Source organism: Limulus polyphemus, unplaced genomic scaffold (genome assembly GCF_000517525.1).
Source record: "Limulus polyphemus unplaced genomic scaffold, Limulus_polyphemus-2.1.2 Scaffold2840, whole genome shotgun sequence".
NCBI lineage: Eukaryota > Metazoa > Arthropoda > Merostomata > Xiphosura > Limulidae > Limulus > Limulus polyphemus.
Window position 1 is genome coordinate 63,913 of NW_013668450.1, and position 24,617 is coordinate 88,529.

The window sequence follows — 24,617 nt, forward strand, 5'->3', positions numbered from 1 at the left end:
ACTTTTAGTGGGAATTTGTTACAGACCACCAAATGATACTGATGAAATTAGTGAGAAATTTTACAATGAGATTATGATTTCAGCTGTTAATGAAGTCATAATTATGGTTGATTTTAATTTCAGGCATATAGATTGGGAAATGCTAGAGTCAAACCCTGAGGGAGAAAGGTTTTTGGAAAATATTCAGGGTGACTTTCTTCACCAATTAGTCAAGTAACCTGCTAGAAACAATACTATTTTAGATTTATTGTTCACTTCATATACAGAAATGATCGAGAGGGTGGAAATTGGGGAACATCAGGGTGCAAGTGATCATTGCTCTATTAGGTCTGATGTTTTGCTGCATATGGAGATAAGAAATAATGATATTTTGGTAACAAGTTTCAAAGATGCAAATTTTTAAGGTATGTGACAAGAATTATCTGTTTTGAATTGGGCAGCTGAGTTATTTGGAGAAGCTGATCAGATGTGAAAAAATTTTAAAGATAAATTTTGGAATATTCAAGATGAATATATTCTTTATAGAAAGAAAAGGGTGACTGCCAGTAACAACTAGGTTGGATCATAGAGAGTACAAGAGATAAAATTAAGAAAAGCATCACAAATTTAAGAAATTTAAGTTGACTGGTATAACAGGAGACATAGAAGATTATAGAAGATCAAGAAAGTTAGTCAAACAGCAAATTAGGGCACCAAAAAGGATGTATGAAGAAAGGTTGGCTGAAAATGTAAAAAATTGACAGTAAGAATTTCTTCAAAAACATTAAGGGTAAACAAAATGTTAGGATGGTGGTAGGACCTTTGAGGGATGATAATTTTGAGATGGCTTTTTCTTCAGTTTTTACTAATCAAGATTTAAGCAATATTCCTCATCTCGAACAGTTGATAAATGGAAAAAGATTGAACAAGGTGATCACATTATTTCTGAGCTTGTTGGGCCAGAAAATATTTCCACAAGACCTTTGAAGGAGGTTAAGGTTATTAAATTTGGTTTTTCTTCCATTTTTACTAAAGAAGGTTTAAGAAGTATTCCACATCTTGAAAAGTTGATAAATGGAAATGAGATCAAACAAAATGACTGCATTAATTCTGAGCTGGTTAAGAAAAAATATGTAGTTTAAAAAAAGATAAGGTTCCTGGGCCAGATAATATTTCCCCAAGGCTTTTGAAGGAGGTTAAACATTGGATATGTGAGCCACTTGCTACTAATTTTTTTTTGCAAGTCTTTGATTATTGGGCAGGTGCCAGAGGATTTGAAGTTAGCTAATGTTACTCCTCTTTTTTAAGAAAGGTGATAAAAACTGTCATACTAGTTATAGGCCTATTAGTCTCACATCTATTGTGGGAAAAGTTTGAAAATTCTGTAAAAAAGATGCTTTGCAACGTCACTTAACAAAGTTTAGAATTTTATTGGTTAATCTTGCATTCCCATGGGAGCATTTTTATCATATCAACATCCTAGAACTGCTTGCTGTTAGATAGGCATGCTCCCAATTCTTTTCCCTCCTGGTGGATTATTTGGATATGGTATATTTGGACAACTCCACAGTTGTGTCACATATCAACTGTCAAGGGGGCACCCTTTCCATGACCCTCTGTTTCCAGACTTTGTATCTCCTTTATTGGAGCCATTCCAACTGAGTGAACTTAATAACCTGCTTATTTATTTTATACATTTATTTATTATTTGCTTTGTATTTTTTTATATAACCTAATAAATTTATAATTTTTATATTTTAGTTACTTCTATATTGATAAGTAAAAGATGTACATAAAAACATGAAATTTAGTACTTATGTGTGAGTCTTGTACTTTTTTTGCAGTTAAAAACTTGAAGTGTTGATAAAAGTGAACCCTAATTTTTGCTAGGGTTGTTTTTAGTATTTTACTTAGTTTTTATTTATTTCATCTCTTCCATTTAGAACACAAAATAATAACATGTACAAAGCATACAATATCCTGTAACTATTATGATTTAATTAACTGGCTTTCTAACTAAGCTATGAGTATTTTAAAGTAATTCCCTTAGCTGGTTGAGCTGAACTTGGAATAGCAACTTTCAAACTGTATACTGAATAATTGAAAAGCGGTCATAAGAATGAGCTAGTATTATACATAAGTAAATAAATTGAAATATACTATTCCTGTTGATTATAAATGATGTAGTAGCAAATGTTAAAGAAAATTAATGACATGTTTTAAAAGATAGTATTAGAGACTATGTCATGTAGGTTTGACATTCTGGTTAACATTTCTGTAAATCAAAAAGTTTGGAAGCTATGTGTTATGTTATCTCAACAATATGTATATTATCATTTGTAATTTTCATTAAAACTTAGAAGGTGAAATAGGGATGGAAAGAATGTGTAAGTGGGCTATTCAGAGCAAACAGAAAAACATAAAAGTAAATATTGAAAATTATTTGAACATTACCTTTTGAAATTGAATTAAATCTTATATAGTATTAAAACTTAATTTATTAACTGTTTTGATGCCAAGTTTATTGTCATACATCAATAGTAAAGAAAGTTGATTAACTTTTGAATGTGACTAAAAATCTTGTGACACAGCACTTTTACCTACTGACATCCAGAGAGTTAAAATGCAACTTCCCTAAGTTGTAAGTCAGGTGGAAATAGGTAAGTTTTCATGGTGTCTTCACCATCAAGATTTGAACTTGGTTCTGTGGATTGATCTGTTCTCCTCAGGATCAATATGCAATGCAACTTATTGTCAACTATGTCCCATTCATTCAATTACTCCTTGTTTAAGAATCCTAAAGCATCAAGCACAGGATCATCAAGATTCAGCATGAGGCATTGTATCATTTATCTCTGAATCCATCCATTCCAAGCAACAACTTGCTTGAAAAAAGAAATGGCCCAAATCATATGAATGTATTTAGGTGCTAAAAGTACCTGATACCAACTTCTCTAATGCTGTGTGACCAAGGGTAAATGTGCATTTGGGGAAAGCCTCACCATCTTCTGGAAATTGAAGACATGCACATCTTGATGAATGCTCTGTTCTCAAGCAAAATCTTGTAGAATAATGTCAAAACATGTAATTGTAGAATGATTTTAAATGGAAGCCACTGACAGCATTAATAAGCTTTTTATTGTGTAAATATGAAACATTGCCTTTTAGTTATTTTTTTTATTTTAAACATTACACAAGTGGACTCATAAAAGAGTTATCTGATGCTGACAAGAGTGGATCCAGGAACAGCAGACTGCATGAATGCAGTTAAAAAAGTTATCCACAATACCTTCATATACACAAGTGGTGTTTAGTGGTTTGCCGAGGACTAAAGTCTAATGTTGATACCTCGTAATACATGAAATGAGCTATCTTTGATGCTTGGTTTGTGTCTGTCAGGAACAAGTACATGTCTGGCAACACATCTGAGATCACTGTATGTGTATTTTGTAAACAGACTGCATCCAATGTGGTCACTATTTATTTGTGGGGCTAGTTTATGTTGGACAACAATGATACAATACCTCATTGATACAGGTGATGCTTGTCTGATTAAATAAACCATTTTGCAGGCCTTTCCTAAAGCACTAGGAATGTTTGCAGCACCAGAGTACAGCAGATGTTAAAGGGCAAGATTATACAACTTTCAAAGAGTGCTTGTTCATTTCCAGCTGTGGTTGTCAGAAAGAAAACAGGTACAACCTGTGTTGATTTTAGGCTAGTGATTGTAGTAATTTACATTGTGCCTTTCCTTTATGAGAACAGATATATCTGGACACATTGGAAGGTTTCTGAAATGATACCTCACCTTCTGGCATGTGAGCTCTAGAGGAGCATTTGCTCCACATCAACATATTTAATTTTTTTGCAGTTCATTAGGCATGTTCCCATTTTCTCCCTCTTTTTCTGAATTGGTTGGTCTTGATTCATTCTGACAATTCCCTGATAATTCTTCATATCAACTGTCAGGGGTGTATCCATTCCAGCACTCTCTGCTACCGTGCATTGGACTTCCTATTTTGGGCTCATTCCAATTGAGCTTGTCATGTTTTGGAAACTCTGAACATTGTGGCAAATTGCTTCTCTCAGCCAATATGCATTCTATTCACATGGTGGTCTCTCCACCCTCAGAGTGTTTCTTAGGTTTGCTCTCAGTGGAGCATGTTCCCCATTGAGGCCTTTGTCACTCCTCTCAACACCAAGCTTCCACTTTCATGGTCCTCAGTTCCTCATCCTTTGGATCTAGTGGTCAATTCTGTCAGCCAGGGCTGGCTTAACCTTTTTCTTTATGCCTATCCTCCTCTTTGTCTCCTCACCTTGATATGCAACACTCTTTGTTGGGTTCTGTTAATGGCAACTCTTTGTTCTGCACAACCCTTATTTCTTCTGCTTTGCCATTGGTGTCCAGGCACCCTCTTCCACTACCTTTTCCCCCTTCTCTCTTTGCTTCAACCTCACATGTCTCTTCACTCAGGGGTGTCATCCCTTCATCTTCACGTGTGGTATTTGTCCAGGGCCAGACCTTCTGATTATGTAGCTTTCTTATCCTATTCCTGTCATTCTTCAACTTTGTCCATTTATCAACAAGCATGACAAATTTTTCAACATTGGTCCATCTTTGACTTTCCTTTCAGCTTTTTTCACATGGTTGCTTGACCAGGAATTATTGGTTATGGGGCAGCTTTGTCAACTACATTTTGTCTTTCCTATTACCACCTGGTGTTTCCTTCTCATGTTCTCTTCACTTTGTTCTGATCCTTCCTTCTTCAACAATCCTCTCATCAGACTCACATGTCTGACTTAGATCTTTGTGTAGTTTTACACAATTTCATACATGCCTATTTGAGCTGTTAGCTTCTTGTTCTTTATACCACCTTTCTCTGAAGACTATACTTCCTTCTCCTTCTCGCATGTGGTTGCAGTCATTTGGATTGATATGCCATCAATGCTACCCACACTCTTTCCCCATACTTATTTACTTCTTTACTAAGACCAGACCTTTCCCAACATATTGACTGTTTGGGAAGGTGTTCACTCTTTCTCCCCCGGCTTCCCTACTTTCTATCTCTCACCCCTATGCTTGTTTGTTCCCATATCTTCTCCTGTGTCTGGTTCAGTCTGTGCATTGTTATTTGGCACAAAATTCTCCTTTTCAGGGTTCCCACATTGTTTGATTCTGCCTTGGGACCCTTCTTCATCCAGGGACCTATCACCTCATACCCTAACTGGATAAGTTCACCAACTCCTTCAGTTGGTGTATTTGTGTATTATTTCCTAAATATTGATGCTCACAGGCTTTTTTGACAACCCTTGGACAAGATCCTTCAGGCTGGCATGTGAATGAACCTGCAGAAGCAGCACATGTTCATCTCCCATTATCTTCTTCATCTGGCTGTTTCTTCTCCAGTAGAATTTTGACTTACTCTGGTCACTTTTGTCAATCTACACACTGTCTTTGAGATTTTCATTATCCTTTTCCCTCTTATAGGATCCCCAGGTTCCTGTTGCATGCCAGGGTACACTTATTTCACAAAATCTGCATTAGACCAGTGGTAACAAAAAAGTACTCAGCCCATCTGCCCTGGCTCTACCAGTGCTCAATGTCAGGATGGGGTGTTCTGCACATCTTTGGGTCTCTCCAATATGAATTCTTCTGTTTTTCAAATGGAGCACAGAAGACTATTGCTATGTACCAGTTTCTAGCTGCTGGGGTGGTGGACCTTGGAGAGTTCCTCACTAATTGTGTACAGCACAATACAGTGGGAAATAGGGTGGTGTTGGCACTGCCTGTGTAATGTGCATCACACCTCTAACAACTAGGGTGCCCTCCTCTTGTCTCTATGCAGGTGAAGAGTATACCCTGGTAAAGATTAGGTACAGTCTCCCACTGGTTTGCCCTATGGATCTCCTGCCATTGGATGTCACACTCTATGGGCTTTCTGAAGGGAGGTCATCTAGATTTAATGTTTACACCAGCCCCACTACCATTTCAGTGAGCAATTGTAGCTGAACTTTGTGCGAGATGAAGTATTTTCTTGAAATTTCCAATAGATACACACCTTCCTACTCATCCTCCCCATTTCTGGTGTACTTTCTTCTTGCCTCCTCTAAGAATGAACCTATTTCAGGCACAAGTGCTTAAGGGGAGTTATTGGTTACTGCACAAGTAGTTTGTGACACCCTCCTGTTAGTCATCATGCACATTAAACATGTGAGTTTTTGGTGAGAGTTAGCTCAAGACTAATGGCATGCAAGTCTCCTGGGCAGATGTGGGAGGGATGAAGTTATTCTGTGTGGTTTTGAGTATCTATCAGAAATACATTTTTAGATAAGGAAAATGTTAACTCTTGTTGGTTCAGCAATTTAGATTTGACATCTGTATACTGGAAATTCAAACTGGATGATGAGAGTACATTACATCTAAGACTGTTTTTAGTATGAGAGATGGCTTGCTGGGAATTTTTGTCATGCCATTTGGCCTTTGTAACTTGCCTGTCACTTTGAGAGGTTATTGAAGCTTAACTGAAAGAGCTGCAATGGGAGAAGTGCCTGATTTGTGTCAACAGTGTCTTAGTGTGTGGTCACAAATTTAAAGCTTTGGCTGGAAATCTCAAAATGATAATCCATTAGATAAAAAAGGCAGGCTTGAAACTGAAACAAGGAAAATGAGTGCACATGCTCATGAAAGTTGAACTTCTTGGGAATACTGTTGGTAGGAATGGAGTCTTCACAGATCATGCTATGATATCAATGGTGAGAGTCTGTCCTCAAGTCCTAACCAAGTGAGAAGTCCACAGTTTCCTTGCTTTTTTTTATTGTTATACCAGTGACTTAATGCCTCTTTTTTCCAATGTTACTGGCTTATCTAAGACAAGAATTTGAATTATTGTTAGATACTGATGCCATTGATAGTGGAATTGGAGCAGTGTGATCATTGTTGAAGGATGAAGTGGACCTTGTAGTGTATCAATCATTCTTTCAGCTCTTGAATGTAGATACTGCATGATGAAGAAATATTTATTGAAAAGTTTAGTCTTCCTGAAACACTATTGACACTGTTTGTATGGTAGAAAATTCATTACTGGAATTGCCATGCATTTATGAAATAGTCGATGAGCTTTAAAAATCTGGAAGGAATTATTATCTACTGGATAACAGCATTGCAGGAGTATGATTTGTGATACAGCAATGTCCAGGCCTACAACATGGAAATGCAGATGAATTTTCTTAATGTATGGAGAGACCATGTCCATTCATTGAATGTTCTCACCCTGGAAACCATGTGGGAGTCAAAATAATTTTTTCCATGAGAAACTAGTAGACAGAAACAGGATTCACAAAATAAAACATTGATTAAACTTTAAAAGATATTTTGATACATAACATTTATAATCTTAACATTGGAAATTAATTATTTACTTCCTGTTATTAATGGAATTTTATAAAGCTCCGAATAAGCAAAAGAACTCTTCTTGCTACATAGCTAGATTTTCGTAACTAATAAAACATTGCTAACAGTATAACCGAACCTTGGTCTGTGGTGAAGGAATGCTTCTTACCATTAGTGATGGTAGGCAAGCCATAGTTCTTGGTGGCCTCTCTCTAGCTAAATACTAATTTTTTTTCAACAATTTTTTACTACTGCAAGCATTATTAGTCATTATATATTAAGCTTATTTCTTTATTTCACGTGTAGTTTAGGCATATTTTCTTATCCTGAAAGTACTTATTGTATACTGTTCAGCTTTTTTTGAGCATACAAAAACATAGTGTGAATTTTTATTTATTTATTAACTTAGGAAACTTCATTGTTTACCTTACATATGATATATGAGTGTATTTCAGTTATTATAGTTGTGGACATAAAACTTTAAGACTGCTTATTTAGTTATATTGAGTATGTTGTAGCATTTAATATGTGGACATCAAAACTATAATTGTGAACTTGGGTTGCATCAGGTATGTTGGCATGTTTAAAATTGAAGAATTGGATGTCCCATAACAGCTACAATGTGCATGATATATGATTTGAGAATGAATCACAGGTAGATAATATATGCAATATTAGAATATTTAATTACATTGCTCAAATACAAAATTTGACAGTATGAAATTTTATGATACCTCGCATGCATATGTCTGTTATGCCTGTAAAATAAAAATGTTATTAATTTTGTGACTCTTCTAGCAAAATGGAGGAATCTCCAAAAGCTGCAGTTATTTGTGAAATCAAAGATAAAAGTAATGAAGAAAAACTAATGGGATCAAATTCTGAACTTCAAGCAGTTGAAAATGTGGACAAAGAGCAAACTGTTGGCAACACAAAAGAAACAAGTTCTTCATATGAAGGAAATGTGCAAAATGACAGTGCATCTAGCCAGTATCGATATATTCAGTGTGGATTCACCTCAGAAGTGTATAAAATTGAAGTTGGCAATTTGCCTCAGTTTGTACATTATGGAGTAAGTGAAATAACATTTATACTTACGTGAATATTTAAATACATTAAACTTTCCTTTTAATGTTGACAGTTTTGTACATGATAGTAAATACATGTATTCCTTATTGTTTTTTATGCTCTGTTAAGTTTTATTTCATGTTTCATATTAGAAATTTTATGAATGTATGTTTTCCTTAGTAGTACTAAGATAAACTGTTAAAACTGTTTGATGGTAGAATGCTGGTCAGAATTTTTGTTTAGAGATTATTTATCTGAATGCTCTCTCACATAACTACTCTCACTTCCATAGATATAGTCCCCCCACTAAAGTATTGTCATATGAGTTTGAAATTTTGTACTAACATGAAGAGAGAGTATTCCATTTCAAACTTCTGAAAGTTTTCCAGATTTACTTTCAGATAGGTAATAAAATATTAAAATTTCTGTTTGTATGGTGTCTAGAGTCAGTTTAGTTTTACTTCACCGTATAGTAACCTAAACTCAAAACACCATAGATATTATATACACTTCATCATTATAAGATACCAGATGGTATTTCTTCGGTTTTCTGTACCAAAGATGTGGTGATGAGCCTTGAATAGGCAAAACTGCAGTCCACAGCAGAGGGTATGGCCAATCAAAGAATGCATTAGGCCTCTGTGTCACAGATTTTCTTTTCAATTTCACCTCCGGTGAAAATGAAAGAAATCTTTAACATGTATGTACAAAATTTCTGTTTGTTCTCTAATATACATAAAAATAAACCTGGCACTGGGAGAGTTATCTATAAATGTGGGAGGGAAAGAGCTAACAAAAGAATAAAACAAACCATTCTGATACATATTTTTATGCAATAAAACTTTGTGAAAATTCAAGCTATCTTTCGATATGATACCTTACCTCCTCACACATAATAGCTTTTCTTGTCAATTACTGTGCCAAATTGAGAAGTAAAGATTGGGTTCTACAGTATTGAGGGAGTCAGCTGTGACAAGTGTGTGTGTTGCATTCCTATTGGTGGAGGGATGCCACATGATTATTTGCATGCTATAACACAAAGTTACAACATTAAATATGTGGGGTAGGTGAGAGTATCAAGGCTATTCTGAAATGTTTGAACTCACTGTTAGTGCAAAACACTAGGCAAACATGAGCAAAAAAGACTAAAAACAACTAAGAAAGTTGTTTAACAAATCATACTGTGCCAAATTGAGAAGTAAAGATTGGGTTCTACAGTATTGAGGGAGTCAGCTGTGACAAGTGTGTGTGTTGCATTCCTATTGGTGGAGGGATGCCACATGATTATTTGCATGCTATAACACAAAGTTACAACATTAAATATGTGGGGTAGGTGAGAGTATCAAGGCTTAGATCAAACATTTCAGCATTTTGCTCATGTTTATGTAGTATTTTGCATTAACAGTTTGATTTGTTAAACAACTTTCTTAGTTGTTTCTAGTCTTTCTTAACAATTTTTATTTGCTTCTACAGTGAGACTCGATACTGTAGGTTGAAATTTCATTAACTACTTTCAGTTGAATTTTGATTTCCAAATTTCAATTCACAACAATTACTACTGTTGTTTCATACTTCCACTGCACTTCAGCCTGCTGTTTCTTAAGCTTTGGGCTTCGTGCTTTCTGCTGAGGAGGTATTGATTTTTCAGGCATCATGAGTTGGGTCCATAATGTGGACTGTTGTTTCTCCTGATTATAGATGAGATTTTCTTTTTTCTGGAGGTCCTCCACAGGAAGAGGCCAATTTGAATAGCCTGTTTCCTCCTTCCTTCCTTTGCTATGCAATCCTGATTTTCCTACTGTGGAAGCTCCCAGACTGTTGTCACAGGTATGTTACCTTTGGTCTAGATCCCTTGTGTCTAATGGTTCATCTCCTTCCCTCTTGAATTCTGCTTCTTCCTTGGATTATCTAGTTTTTTTTCCTTTTCTACAAATCATGGTATATGCATACATGTTACTGCACTATTATGTTCTGGAATTAGCCTGCTTCATACTCTTTGTCTTTCTGATACCTATGAATTAGTGTACCATCATTTTGATTTTCCAGTTATGGACTCTCAACCTTGGATTTTTTATTCCAGTATGGAAATCTGTCCCTGATACTACTGTGAAATATTTCCCAGGCCCAAATTTCCCATCTTTGTTTAATCCTAACCAACCTCTTGCATTACCTCTCCTCTATCTATCTCATATTCATGGCTTATCCAACACTCCCCTGAGGGGATGTTGGAGGATACTTGCTACTTCATATGTTCCATGGTGGGATGCTTGTTTTTTCTCAGCCCTTTCCACACATCCTTGACTCCTATGTTTTTGAGATATCCTGGGTGGGCACACACTTTTAGCTAATGTGCACCAACTCACATCTTATTCTGGGTCTTTGGAGATTTTCCTAACTCAGTGGTGTACAGGATGAAGGCTACTCATCAACACTCCTCCCTTTCCTCCTGGGTTTCTTGTATTCTATGGTAGTTGCCTGATCCCCCTTCCTATTTTCCCTCCCCCTTCTATCCTTTTTCCTGTCCCCTTCTCCTGTGTTTAGATGGCTCATCTTCCAATTTCTCATCACCGGGTACCCCACTGTGAACAATACTGGTAAGTATACCATAGGTTCTGGCAAGTTTGGAGCACATTTGGTCAGGTTTATGCACATATAGTGTAATTTTGCCTCAGCTTCTTAGATACTTCAAGGGTATCTGAAGGACTTTCCATTTGTTTTATCACTCCACCTTCCTTATCCTGATATCCTATTCCTTCCCCTCCTTTTTGGGAACTGGTTTTCTTGCCAGTGTTTTTATTTCAGACTATTCTTATCAAGGATGCTACGTTATCCACTTGAGAGAATTCTTCAATTCCTATCTCAGCTGTGCCCAGCCTTCTCCTATACTGTTGAAGTGATGGAGCTCTTGGTTCTCAACTCTCAATCCTGTCCTTCTCTTACTACATGTGAGGATCTGTCTCTTTTGGGGCCTTGGGCTTTCATGGCAGCTCTCATTCTCCTGAGTCATGCTCACTTGCATGCATTTGAAGGGGGTGTTGCATGATAAATGGAATCTTGCTCAGGATCCCCTGGACTCATTTCTCTTTCTCCCTCCCTTATGACATGTCTATTTATTCTGGTGGATTAAACGAGATCAACACCATGGTGGACATTCTTCATCTGCTTCCCTGTTCCAGATAGCATTTTGTTTTATAGACATTTCTCTATCTAGTTGGGGAGCGATTCTGCATTCTCTGGAAATCACTTTCTTTGGTCGATTAGGCTCTGCACATCAATGTTCTACAGCTTTGGATCATTTCCAAATTTTTGTACTGGACAAATTGGTCATGATCTATTTTGACATTTTGACTGTTGTGTTTTCTGTCAGTTGACAATGGAGCACCCATAAGTGTTTGCTTTGTTTTCAAATATCAGAACTCCTATTCTGGGCCCATTCACATCTTGTATACATAATAGGGTGTCATGTTCTGGGTGCTCTGAATCTTGTTGCAGATTGATTGTCTCATCCCAACAAGATTCTCCCCACAGATTCATCCCTGATTCCTGAGGTGTTTTGATGGTCATGTGCCCAGTGGATTACACCACTTCTAGATGCATCAGCCACCCAAATCAATTCCAAGCCAACCTTTTTTTAGTTCTTTGGTTTCACATCCTTTGGCTTTGGCAATAGATGCTTTCAGTGAGGATTAGTCCATCCTCTGCTTTTATGCATGTTCTCCTTCCTTGAATTTGTCTATTCCCCATACTTTTCCGTGTCTAGTACATTTCATTGTACTTTTCTGGCTTGCTCAGTTTTGTTTCCTGACTTTATCCTATTTCAGGCTTCTCCATTACCGTTCCTTTTTCCTGCTCCCTGTTTCAATAACCTTGATCATTTGCATCATTTCACCATTACCACACTTCAGCTTCATGCATGGCATTTGTTTGGACCATTGTGAGGAAATCTGGACTCTCCACATGTGTAGCAACCCTTCTTTGCTATTCAGTCTGTCCTTCATCCTTACTGATGTATTAGAATAAATGACATATTTTTCACTGTTAGTCTCTGTGCCATGGTTACTTCCCTTTGTGTCCTAATGTGCTTAACACATTTCAGGTAATTTTTATCGCTGCACCTATGTTTCTCCTGTATCCAGATTGCAGTTTTTCCCAGAACATTGGTAACTGTGGAATGTCACATCACATTCACAACTATATTTGTGCATTCTATTTCCAATTTCTATTTCAGGTCGTGTTCTCTGGTGCTATATTGCCTACATGACTTCCTTCCATGATTCCTGTTCTCACCTGTTTATCCATTGGAATCCTTCCTTTACTCAAGATATTTCTCCTATTAACCTTATGGGTTGTATTTGCCTGCTTATGGGGTTGGCTTATTGCTCCTTTTTTTCCTGTCTCCTAATGTCCTTTTTGGGTATCCTTGCATCAGATCCAGCATTTCACCCTCTCACTTCCATCGCTCGTTAGGGGAGATCATCCAGGCTTGCATGCGGATCATGGCACACACCTTCATCTCTCATTAACCTCATCATGTGACTGTTTTCTCCTCATCAGGATACCGAATACCACCCCATTGCCATCCCCCATAACTCGGTTCAACTGTGAGTGGGTGTTTTTATATTTCGTTACAGTGGCCCAATTTTACATGTTGGATCCTGCTCTGTGATGAGTGGTGCCTATACAGGTATACTCAACCTTAAATCTGCACTCTATGATCTTTCAGGTCTATAACTCCTACTGTTGAGATGGTATGTTCCACAGGACTGCTAGTAGGTTTATTCTCACTGTATATTGCATCATATATATGCCTGTTTCTGACCTTACCAACTCATGAGTAAAGCAGTGTCAGGATTGATGCTCATCCCTCTGGTCCTGGTTGTCTAAATCGGAACTGGCATGCTTTTAAAAATAGGGTTTTGTGGTCACATAGGTGTGTACCTCTACCAAGAGATGTTACGCTACATGGATGCTCTTCAGATGCTTTCTGAAGGGCACTTATCTCGATAAATTGTGCACTGCTCCTTCCATCATGTCAATGTGAGTTTCTAGCTATTATGTAGAAGAGGTAAGGTGTCATATTAGAAGTTAAAATTTCCCTACACTGAAGATATATTTCTGATAAACACTTACCTATGTTCACACTTTCCTCCCTACCTCTCCACTTCCTGTGCCTTTTTTTTGCCTAATCATGAAGTGAAGGTTGAGTTCTACAGTATAGAGGGAGCTAACTGCAACAGGAATGATACACCTATTGGTGGAAGGTTGTTGCATGATTCTTTGCATGCTACAATGTAGCTGTACCATTTTAAACACATGGGGTAGGTGGGAGTATCAAGGCTAGTGGTGAGTGAAATATTTGTGTATGTAGAGGGCAGAACTGAATGAAGAAAGTTTTAACATTGGAAGCTATGTATATATAGTAAAACTGCTCCATAAGTTAACAGATGTTAGAACTGATTTACAATAGATCTGCATCTAGATTTAGATCTAGAATGAAGAAAGTTTTAACATTGGAAGCTATGTATATATAGTAAAACTGCTCCATTAGTTAACAGATGTTAGAAGTGATTTACAACAGACCTGCATCTAGATTTACAGATGTTCAACTTAGGTTTCCTTACCAGCATGGAATACCTAAATATTATCATCACTAGACTCTATTTCTTTTCAAATCTAAACAGCATACTCTAAATTAGGCCCAAAAATGCTTTTTTTTTAAAATCTTAACTTGTAGTGTAAAAAAAAAAAGGAACATTTTTTTTTCAGCCAGAAAATCAATGAAATCAAATTCTAATTTGCAGTCACATCTAAATGTTTTTTTCCTTGAGTATAATTCAAATTTGTTCAAATTTTCATCATTTTTATTTTTGATCATTTACTGACCATGGCTCAAATCATATTTAATTAAAAAGTAAATAACTACATCACAGGTTCTTCTAAGTCTAAATGTCATGAACTAATTTAGATACAGCAAAGACTACAAGAATGTCCCAAAGTACTAACACTAACACTGGTGTATAGGTAGTATACTAATACATGTTAGTTTGTACTCAACTGTTAGACATTTTAACTCATAGTGGAGATTTTAGTGTACATTTGGAATTTTCTAAAATTTGCTTCAAGAATTAGTTTCTATGAAGGAAAAATATGAGAACATTTTAGAGGTGAATAATTTTAAATTTTATTCAGCAATTGAAGAAGGAACTTACTGCCAAACTGAAGTTGAAGCCACATAAAATCAAAATACTTGGAAATAATGCTAAATTTGCTTTTGTGACATTTCGGTAAGTTTAAAAAGCTGATCAATTTCAGTATATTAGTCTACTTCTATTCAGTAATAAACTTGCTTAATTTTTTATAATTTATTTTTGTTTTTTACCCATTCTGTGTACATTTTTATGTTGAAATAAGTTAATGAAAATTTTTTTGATCAGCTTGATTTTATGATTTTTATCTGTATTTGCTTCTTCAGTCCAACAGAAATATATATAAACTGAACTTTTAGTAAGAGAAAACCATCACAGTTTGGTAATATACAGTGCACACATGACTACAATAGGTGTACTTTATGTATCTGGACTAAACAGCTCTAAACTATATATTTTTGTAGTATAATCAAAGGTAAACCCACCGTTTCACTTGTGGTGGTAAAATGCACTTGTAACTGTTGTATCTGTTTGAACTTATTTTACATGTCAAGCAGTAATGCCACAGAATATAATGCAATTAATGTTATATTTTGTGATTTTGAAGAGATTTTTGTAAAAGTTATGTTTAAAGAAAAATGTCAACCACCACCACCAGCATTTTATTGAAAAGTGAGTGATTTATTCAACTGGCCATGCATTCTGTTTTGAAAAACATGAAAAATACTATCACACAATAAAAACAAAATGCTTTAAATTAAAAAAATTATCAAGTATGTTACCTTGCATATAAAAATATGAATTTAAGTTTTGGTACAATTAAAAAAATTTGTTTTGAAGCAGAAACTTGATATAAATTTGATAAGTTTATTCTTTCTGTGGGTGAATTTGACCCATTTGGAAGTGTGCAACTGTGTACTATAACTCTGAACTTCATGAAATTTGGTAAGCTTTTAGTAAACATAACAAGTCTGTTGTATACAAAAAAGCTGATTTTTTTAAAATAAAGTATTTATACTAAAGTCTTGTCTGTGAATTTATTAAGCCTTTACCAAGTCAGTCTGATTGAAAGTTAATTTTCAAGCTAAGAATAAAAATACTTCTTTTCATCTTACTATTTTTATGGTTTTATTGCCTGTACTTTTGACCATTGTCCTCCATCAAAAGCAATAAATCACAGCAGGAATCCATTAGTCATTTTTCATAAACACCATGAGCAAAGCTCATGACTCATGTGAACTTTGCACAATTTAAGCACCTGTACTAGGACTCACTTTTTTTTCTAATTCAGTTGTTCCAATAAAAATTCATATAGTTTTCAGATATGTATTTTAGAACACCAGATATATTTGGCACTATAATAGATTGTTCCAAAACAACTTTAATGTATCTGGCTTTCTAAATATACGAGAAATAGGTTTAAAAAATCTTTAAGTGCTCAAAGCAAAGAAGTATCATCACCAAAACCAAATACTTTCATTACCTAATAGTTTGTGTGTGAAATCTAAATGATGGTTCTCTAAAGTTTTATAAGAAGAGAAAATGCTTTTTCTATATGATACTAGTATGTCCATCAGCCTTATAACAGCTTGTAAACTGTGACTTCTTCACAGTTTCTTTTTTCTTTAACCATTGTTTCCGTAGTCTATGTTCTGTAGTTTTCTTTCTGTCTCAACAGTGAACAAATAAAGAGTTGATATGCACATTAGTAGTAAAGGCACTACTTGTAGAAGCACTTATGGAAAAGTTATATCTACGTGTGCCTGTAGATATCATTTTCTGTTTTAAATTTATAAGTATTTCTGGTGTTCTTAACTCTTTTGCTACTGACTCAGTGGATTACACTGACCATGTGACCACTATAACTTTCAACATGTTTTGTGTACTTTCATGACATTTTTCAACCTTTTAGTAAACATTACAAATGCTTTATAGACAAAAAGATCAGATTTTTTAATTATGTATTGTTTGTAAAAATATGTCTGTGAATATATGGAGTCAGAGTATGGACTGTTCTGAATGCAAAGTGATTTTCATGTTAAGATTAAAAATACTTTATCTGAAAATTTTCAAATTTCATTGCATAATCTCTAAGACCTCCTAAATAATTATCAAATAATTTTTTTTTCAGAAAACCTCTATATTTTGTCTGTTATTTTTTTATCCTAAATCTATGTACAGTCATTTAATTTGACCAAATTCATAAAACTTTAAAGGTGGAAAAATGTGAAATAAACTGAGTAGTACTACTCTGTCATCTTTAGCATTGACCACAAAGTTCCAAGGTACTTCCCTTTAAAGTTTCTACTTCTAACCTTTTGACATCTATTTCCTATGATTATTTTACTGTTAGTGACTGAAGTAGAAACCTGCCAATCATAAAGCATTTAATTCTGCCCTTTGACTGTTTACATGATCTTGTAATACAACACAATTAACAAAACTTTCCTACAAAGTTTATCGTAATCTAAGAACATGGTAAGAGAAGATTTATCAGCTTTTTATTACTATAAAAAGTGGTTGCAACAAAAATTGTCTAAAGTAATAAAACTTAGAAATGTTTATTATATGGCTCTGTACATAGTCTGGGCCAATCCAATAAATTTAGTAGGTATTTAGGTGTTAATTATTCTTCCAGGATGGTCATAAATTAGTTATATAAGTATACAAAGTGTATAGGTGCTTATAAATATGTATATATATATATATATATGTATTGTTAATATTTATTCATAAATTCTTAATTTTTAGTATTTTCTTAAAACATAACTCAATAGTTAAAAGATATATAAAAAAACAATGATTTGTAACACTTACGATGTTACAAAATTGATTTGTACATGCTAAGCCTTGCTGTAAGTCTAGTTTATTCTCTCAAGTGAAGGGGGAAGACAAATTAATTTTTATAGATTTCAAAAATGCATTTTAGGAAATAAAAAAATTATCAAATAACAATACTGTTACACATAAAACCATTTTAATTTATCTGGATTTCTAACTAAGCTATATGCAGGTTAAAAGAAATCTCATTTTTGTTCAGAGCAATGACTTACTCAGTAGACTTCAAAATTTCTAGTCAAACACAAGTTTCCCCTTCAGATCAATTATAAATGACTCAGTTTTACGTAGTTTGGAATGTACTCTTTCTGTTGGTTATAAATGCATACTTAAGAAAAGTAGGTGTGAGTAGACAAGAGGTTTCAAAGGAATGAAGTAGTGGGAAGGGCTACCCTCATAGGTTTGCAAAATATATTGATGTCTCAGCAAATCAATAAAGTGGCAGATTCTTATTTTATATTCTAACTTGTCATTGTCTGAAGTTTGAGTTTGCAATTCATAAAACAATATAGATGTTGTATAGTAGGCGTAATAAAATATAAACTGAGCAAGAAGACATGCCATATGACACGCAAAAAAGCATATTTGGTACTTTTTAAAAATATTTTACTTTTGATTTACAAATTAAAACGTATATAATATCAATATTTGAATTATAATCTATGTTTTGATGCCATTTTTATTGACAAACAATGATAATAAAGTTGTTTAATTAGATTTTGAAAATAACCCTCTAAAACATCATTATGTGACCTTTGACCTGACCATTGAGAGGATTAACTTGAATTGTTTATAACATAATTTCAATATTTGTCTATGTCTCCTTTTTCATTATGCAAAAATGTTTTGAATGTTTCTAGTTTCTTGTTCTCAAGTAAATACATTTGGTACCCAGTTATCATTTTTTTGTAATAAATTATATCTTTTTTATATTAATATTCTCAAAGCTCTCACTCTGTCATTTTGTATATATTTGTTTGATTTTATGTTTCTAGATGATGTTCATTATTTTTTACTTTAAGCCTTTGAAAAGTGTATACAAACATTTGACATTAAAGTTATTCTAATTAATCAAATTCAATGTTTTTTTTTATTCCATGTACCAGTTTTTTTTTCTTGTTCATAATTACTGTGTGGAATAAGTTTGTAAGAGATTGTCTTAGCTCTTTATTTTTTGTTTCATTGCTCTAATCCATATTATCAGTTATTATGAATTATAAGGATTATGTTATTTTCTGAGTCTTATTTATCCATTATGGATTATGGATAATCTTGTATTTGATCACATATGGTGAAGATTTTTTTTGTAATTTGGTGACATGGTTAGAGGTGTTTTTGATTGCTGATACCAGATTCAGTTTGTTACAACCTTACTCACACGTGGTGAACAGGTTTTAGTAACATTTTTTTTACTAAAAGGATGTTTTTTTCAGAATTCCTTTGCACATGAGAATATGTGTATATAACTGTTCATATACACATTATAGAAGAGGGTGTATTGTTATTTAACACACGAAAGGCTTGCTGTGATAGTGTTCACATATAATAAATATGTTTTTTACTGTTTCACACATGATAAGCTTGTAACATTGTATATATACATCTATGGTGAAGGACTTTTGTGATTTCTCTTGTGGTGTAGGGTTTGTTGAAGCATCTCAATAATGATGGAAGATTCTTGTGACCTTGTTTCCTCAAGATAATGGGTTTGATCAATCTTTGTTAACATAAGTTGAAAAAATTGCTGTTATTTTGTTCCCACATAATGGGGGTTTGATTAGGCTTTACTAACACCTGATATGATAGATGATATCATGCTTGTAATATCTAGGTCACAACTGTGTAGCAGTTCAACATATAAAATGTATTGTAATTTTCTGGTTAGCAAATTTGTCCAAAGAGTAGCACTAGTGCTTTTTTGAACTTGCATAGTTTGCCTTGTTAAGAAAGGGCTTTAGACAAAAGGCTTCTTAAAAATCGAATACTCAGAAAGTAATGAAAAATCAAAAACAAAGTGACAATCAGAACTTAAAATATAACATTTTTGGAATAAGTAATAATATTTGAAAATATGGGAGGTAACAAAAAATTTGGCAATCACAATTTCCATAATTTTTTCCATTCTGAAAATGTAGTTGTGAAGAAGACAGAGAGGAGGCTTTAAAAAAACTCCAGGGCCATAGTTTCAAAAAACGAGAATTAAAAGTAAAAGTAAGTTCAGCTACAGTATAATTTATTTTCATTTATGAATATTGTAGTTAATTATCATATATTTTACTAATCATTACATGCAGAAACCTTTGATGAGATGAGAAATATTTTAACAATATGTTTGTTGCCTGATGCACAAAATTGTTTTTTTTTTTCCTTTTACTTCAGTAAAATTTTAGGTTAAACTATCAGCAGTTATTACTATTGTTTATTATAATATCTGAAGGATATATCAAAAATACTGTTTATATTGATCGGTATAGGCCTATTTATAAATGAGCTAAAGTTTCATATTAATCTGGTCCAGGACAGTAAATCCCATAAATTTTTTAATCTAAGAAAAAAAATCATAAATTAATATAAAATTCAGCATTCTAACCTTATCATTTATAGAAAATTGATAGATAAAACTAAAGCAATCATAGATGGATGAAGACATAATATACAAAGCAAGTTATGTATAAATCTGAAAACATAAAAGATGGATGTAACCATCAACTTTCTACTGAAGTGATGAGTAGAATGCTTTAAAGTTCACGTTTTATGTATTTAATAAATAATTGTTGTTTAATATAACAGTTTTTAAAATATTAAAGAATTATAATTCTCTGGTTGTAGGGGAATATTAAGTAAAATAGTATACTGTGTACTTGCAGATGTAAGATCATTGAATTGCAAACATTATTGTTATATTTTGGTACTGTAGAAGGCAAATCCTATAGCAGATCCTTTGGTGAAGAAAAGAAAGTTGCATGAGAATAACGATAGAATAAAAAAAAAACAGCTCAAGGAAGAAGAACCTAATATTCCTGTAGCTCTAAGGTAGGAGATTTTTTTTGCAGTGTTTAAACTGTGTATTTGAATATTTTATTTGTTCAGTGGGGAATTGATATCCATTAATCCTCTTGCTACTGACTTGGTAGATTACACTGACCTTGTGACCACAAAATGACCATCAGAGCTTTAATATATAACTTTTAACCTGTTTTATGTATTTTCATCAAGTTGTTCAAGCTTTTAGTAAACATTACAAGTGTTTTGTAGACCAAAAAATTTGTATTTTTTTAAGTATTTTTACTAATTTGTTCTTGAATTTATAAAGTTAGACTGTTGAAAGCTTTGAGTGAAAAGTGATTTTCAATTTAAGATTAAAAATGCTTTTCCTTATCTAAAAATTATCAAATTTCATTTCCTTAATCTCTAAAACCTCCTAAATAAATATCAAAGGTTTTTTTTTCACTAAGACTTTATATTTTATCTGTTATTATCTCTACTCTAACTCTGTACACATTTGGTCAGTTTGACTAAACTAGTAACTACCATAATAAAAAATGTGAAATAAAATTAGTAATGTTGCTGTATCCTTTAGAATATTGACCACGAAATTCCAAAGTACTGCTGAGAGTTTCCACTTCTGTTTCCTATGTTTATTCTGCTATTAGCAGTTTAAGTAAAAACCTGCTGAACATAAAACAATGAATCACCACTTCTGCCATTAGACTGTTGACATGACACCATAATATGACACTTTCAATAGCAAATAAACATGTGCAGTGCAATAAGTAGATGTTTCTTACAGAGTTTATTGTAATCCTGACTCCAAAAACACAGTGGGTGAAGATTTATTGGGTTGTTTACAGTACAGTGGTTACAACTAAGAATTGTCTAAAGTAATAAAAGTGCGATGAAATGTTTATAATATGGCTGTGTAAAAAGTCTGGGTCGATCAAATGAAGTTGGTATGTATTTGGATATTATTTATCCTCTGAGTGGTTGGAATTTAACAGTATATGTATACAAAGTGTGTAAATACTATGAACATGTATATATGTTATTACCATTTATTCATAAATGCTTAATTTTTAGTTACTTCTCCTAAAACATAAAACAATAAATAAAAAATATGTAGAAAAACTGATATCTAATACTTACGATGTTACAAAATCGATTGTACTCATGTTGTACTTAGTAAGCCTTGTCATAAGCCTAGTTTATTCTCTGAAGTTGAGGGGAAAACAAGCCCCTGCCTCTCCTAAGGAATCAGCCAGGCCCCCTCAGCCTTTTCAGGTATGTTACCTTTTATCTCTATACCAAGTTTTGTGTCCTACCCTTTCCCTGTTACACACCACACATTGTCTAAGTACCTTGTTTTTCCTCCTTCTCCAAATAGCAGGATTCATGCTGATCATTTCCTGTCTCAATTGGGAGCAGGGATCAACATGACCCAATCACCACAGGCTTCAGATAATTATGTCTTGGCTTACCATCAGGCTAATTTTCCTTTTCTGGACTCTTAACAGCTCGAGTTTTGTCTGCCCATGTGGAATGGCTGACTCTGGGAGTTCTGTGAGATTCTCCCAGGCCCAGTTTCTCTGCCTTCGTCTTATGCATAATTCTCTCCTTTAGTACCTTTCATCCATCCACCTCCATTCTGAGGTTATCCAACATTCTCCTGAGGAATTTTCAGAGGATATTCATATCCTAATGGCATGATTGTCCTCCTCTGCCCTAGGCACAGCATGGCCAGGTGGTTAGGGTCATGGGTTTGAATCTCTGCCACACCAAACATGCTCGCCCTTTCAATTGTGGGGGCATTATAAGGTGATGGTAAATCCCAGTATTCATTGGTAAAAGAGTAGTCCAAGAGTTGGTGGTGGGTGGTGATGACTAGCTGCCTTCCCTCTAGTCTTACACTGCTAAATTGGGGACATCTAGTGCAGATAGCCCTCATGTAGCTTTGCGCGAAATCCATAACAAACAACAAATCTCTGTCCTATCCTTTCACATGAGGCTATTTTGCTGCTGCACTCTTCTAGATGGGATCATACTCTTGCCTCAGGTGCACCTGCCATCCTCTTATTTACATGACCTTCAGGTGGCCCCCTTTTTTTTGAGATATTCCTGAATCTTTGAAGTTGTGTATGGAATCTGCAAGACAACACTCAACCCTTCTTCTTTGGCTGCTCGTTTATCTCAGCCCACTTTCAGCCCTTGCCTTTTCTCTTATTCTGAGGTCCTTCACTGCTGCCAACGGTTCTGGTGACTATCTGGTGGGTACTGGCCCAGTGGAGGCTTGTTTGTCTTGTTTTGTTCACCTGTTGCAAGATTTCACTCCAGACCCATGGGTGAGCTGGACTTTTTCTCTAGCTCCTCTCCACACCTCCCTAGTCTCCCAATCCTGTGTCTTTCCCTATTCTTTGGGATCTCACTACTTGCCAGTGTCTTTCCAAGGTGGTTCATAGTCTTCTCTCGCAGCATGCTATATAGCCTGTCAGTTTTCCTTTTCTGTAATTTTACTCCAGGCTTACCTTGACACCTTATGCCTTTTGTTGGGTGGTCAAGGCTTTTGCCCGACTTATGTGTGCTCAGGGTCTGCATTTCATTCATTCCATGGATGACTGGCTTCTGTTAGCTCCTTCTGAACTTGTAGCGTCTCACCTCACTCACCTGCTTTTAACCAAAGCAGCTTTTGTGAGTTGGATTATAAAGATGGAGAAGTCTTTCCTTATACCTACCCTATATTTTATATACTTGGGGTTGTTTTTCAACACCTACCTCAGTCAGACCTAACCTTCTCCCAACTGTCTAAATTAATCGAGCTTTCAGTTTTTCATGCCCTTTCCTCTCCCTCACTTTCTGCATGTCACTTTTGGGGAAGCCCTTATTCCCTTGGTTCATGCACATATGCATTCTATTCAGTGGATATTGCTCGGGCCAATGGAATATTACTTGGGGTCCCTTACACACCTCCATTACCCTCCCTCCTTCTGTTCTGGATGATCTCTGTTGATAGTTGGACAGAGACAACACTACAGTGGAGTACCACTTCCTCCTTCTAATCTGAATTTGCATCTGTTCATCGATGCTTCTCTCTGGGACTGGGGGATGTGGGTTGACCATCAGGAGGCTTCTGGACAGTGGTCTCCAGTCAGACAATACTTTTATATCAGCATCTTGAAGCATCTGGCAGTATATTGTACTATGTATCTTTTCCTTCCCTTTGATCTTAAAAAAATTTTTGGATCCATTCCGACATCTCCGCTGTTGTCTCGTATATCAGTTGCCAGGGAGATAACTGTTCTCGTTTGCTTTGTTCTCAGACATTGTAACTCCTTTATTGAGCCCACATGCTTTTTATACATCTCATGGCGTGTCATATCCTGGGTGCCGTCAACTTCGTGGCAAACCATCATTCCCTACCTGATCCAGTTTATTCCATGGAGTGGTTCCTTGATTCTCAGGTTTACAAGTGGCTCTGCACTAGATGCTTTTGCCACTTGCTTCAATACCAAATTACCTCTCTTTTGGTTTCCAATTCCTCATCCCTAAACCTTGGCTGTGGATTTTCTCAGTCAGGATTGGACTAACCAGTACCTATATGCCTACTCCCCAATTCTTCTCTTTCCCAGGGTAATTTTAATTGTCCAATCCACTCTGTATCAGGTCTGTACTTCTTGTTGCTCCTCATTTCTACTTCTCCTTCATTACATCTGCCTCTGATACCATCCCTCTTTTGTCAACCTTGGTCACCGGTCCTTCACACATAGCATTTCCCTGGTCCCTTGCAATGATATCTGGTTTATCCATGTGTGTAGCATCTTTTGTGTCCATTTCTGTTCATCCTTTCTCCCTCACAGTTTATCATTGGAAGTGGAAGGTCTTCCACCATTGATCACTGTGCCATGGAGTTTTTCTTTCATGTCCCACTGTCATCACCTGGCTGTTCTTTCGTGGTACTTCTATTTCATATATTGTGGGTTATCGTGTAGCTTTGTCCAATATCTTCCATTTTTACAGGTACTGTTCTGTGTTTTTCTGTCCTACCATTTCCCTGTTATTGCATTTCTTCCAGATTAGTTGACCTTCATGTTGGGTGGTCATTTGAGATTTAAATGTCAGTATTGTTCATCACTACCTTACCCTCTTTCCATTTGAGCCTGTGGCCTCCTGTTCCATGTATCACCTATCTTATTTCCTACTCCTCT

At 35.1% G+C, this 24,617-nt stretch overlaps 1 protein-coding gene across 1 annotated transcript in view; it reads left to right on the forward strand.

The window, feature by feature from the left end:
• LOC106468028 (tRNA (uracil-5-)-methyltransferase homolog A-like) overlaps positions 1-24,617 on the forward strand; it is an 82,572-nt gene that overhangs the window by 2,599 nt on the left and 55,356 nt on the right. The window contains exons 2-5 of the mRNA XM_013928426.2: positions 8,168-8,441; positions 14,627-14,721; positions 19,557-19,632; positions 20,339-20,454. Of these exons, the coding sequence (XP_013783880.1) occupies positions 8,172-8,441; positions 14,627-14,721; positions 19,557-19,632; positions 20,339-20,454 (557 nt within the window). The 5' untranslated portion in view covers positions 8,168-8,171. The remainder of the gene's footprint in view (positions 1-8,167; positions 8,442-14,626; positions 14,722-19,556; positions 19,633-20,338; positions 20,455-24,617) is intronic.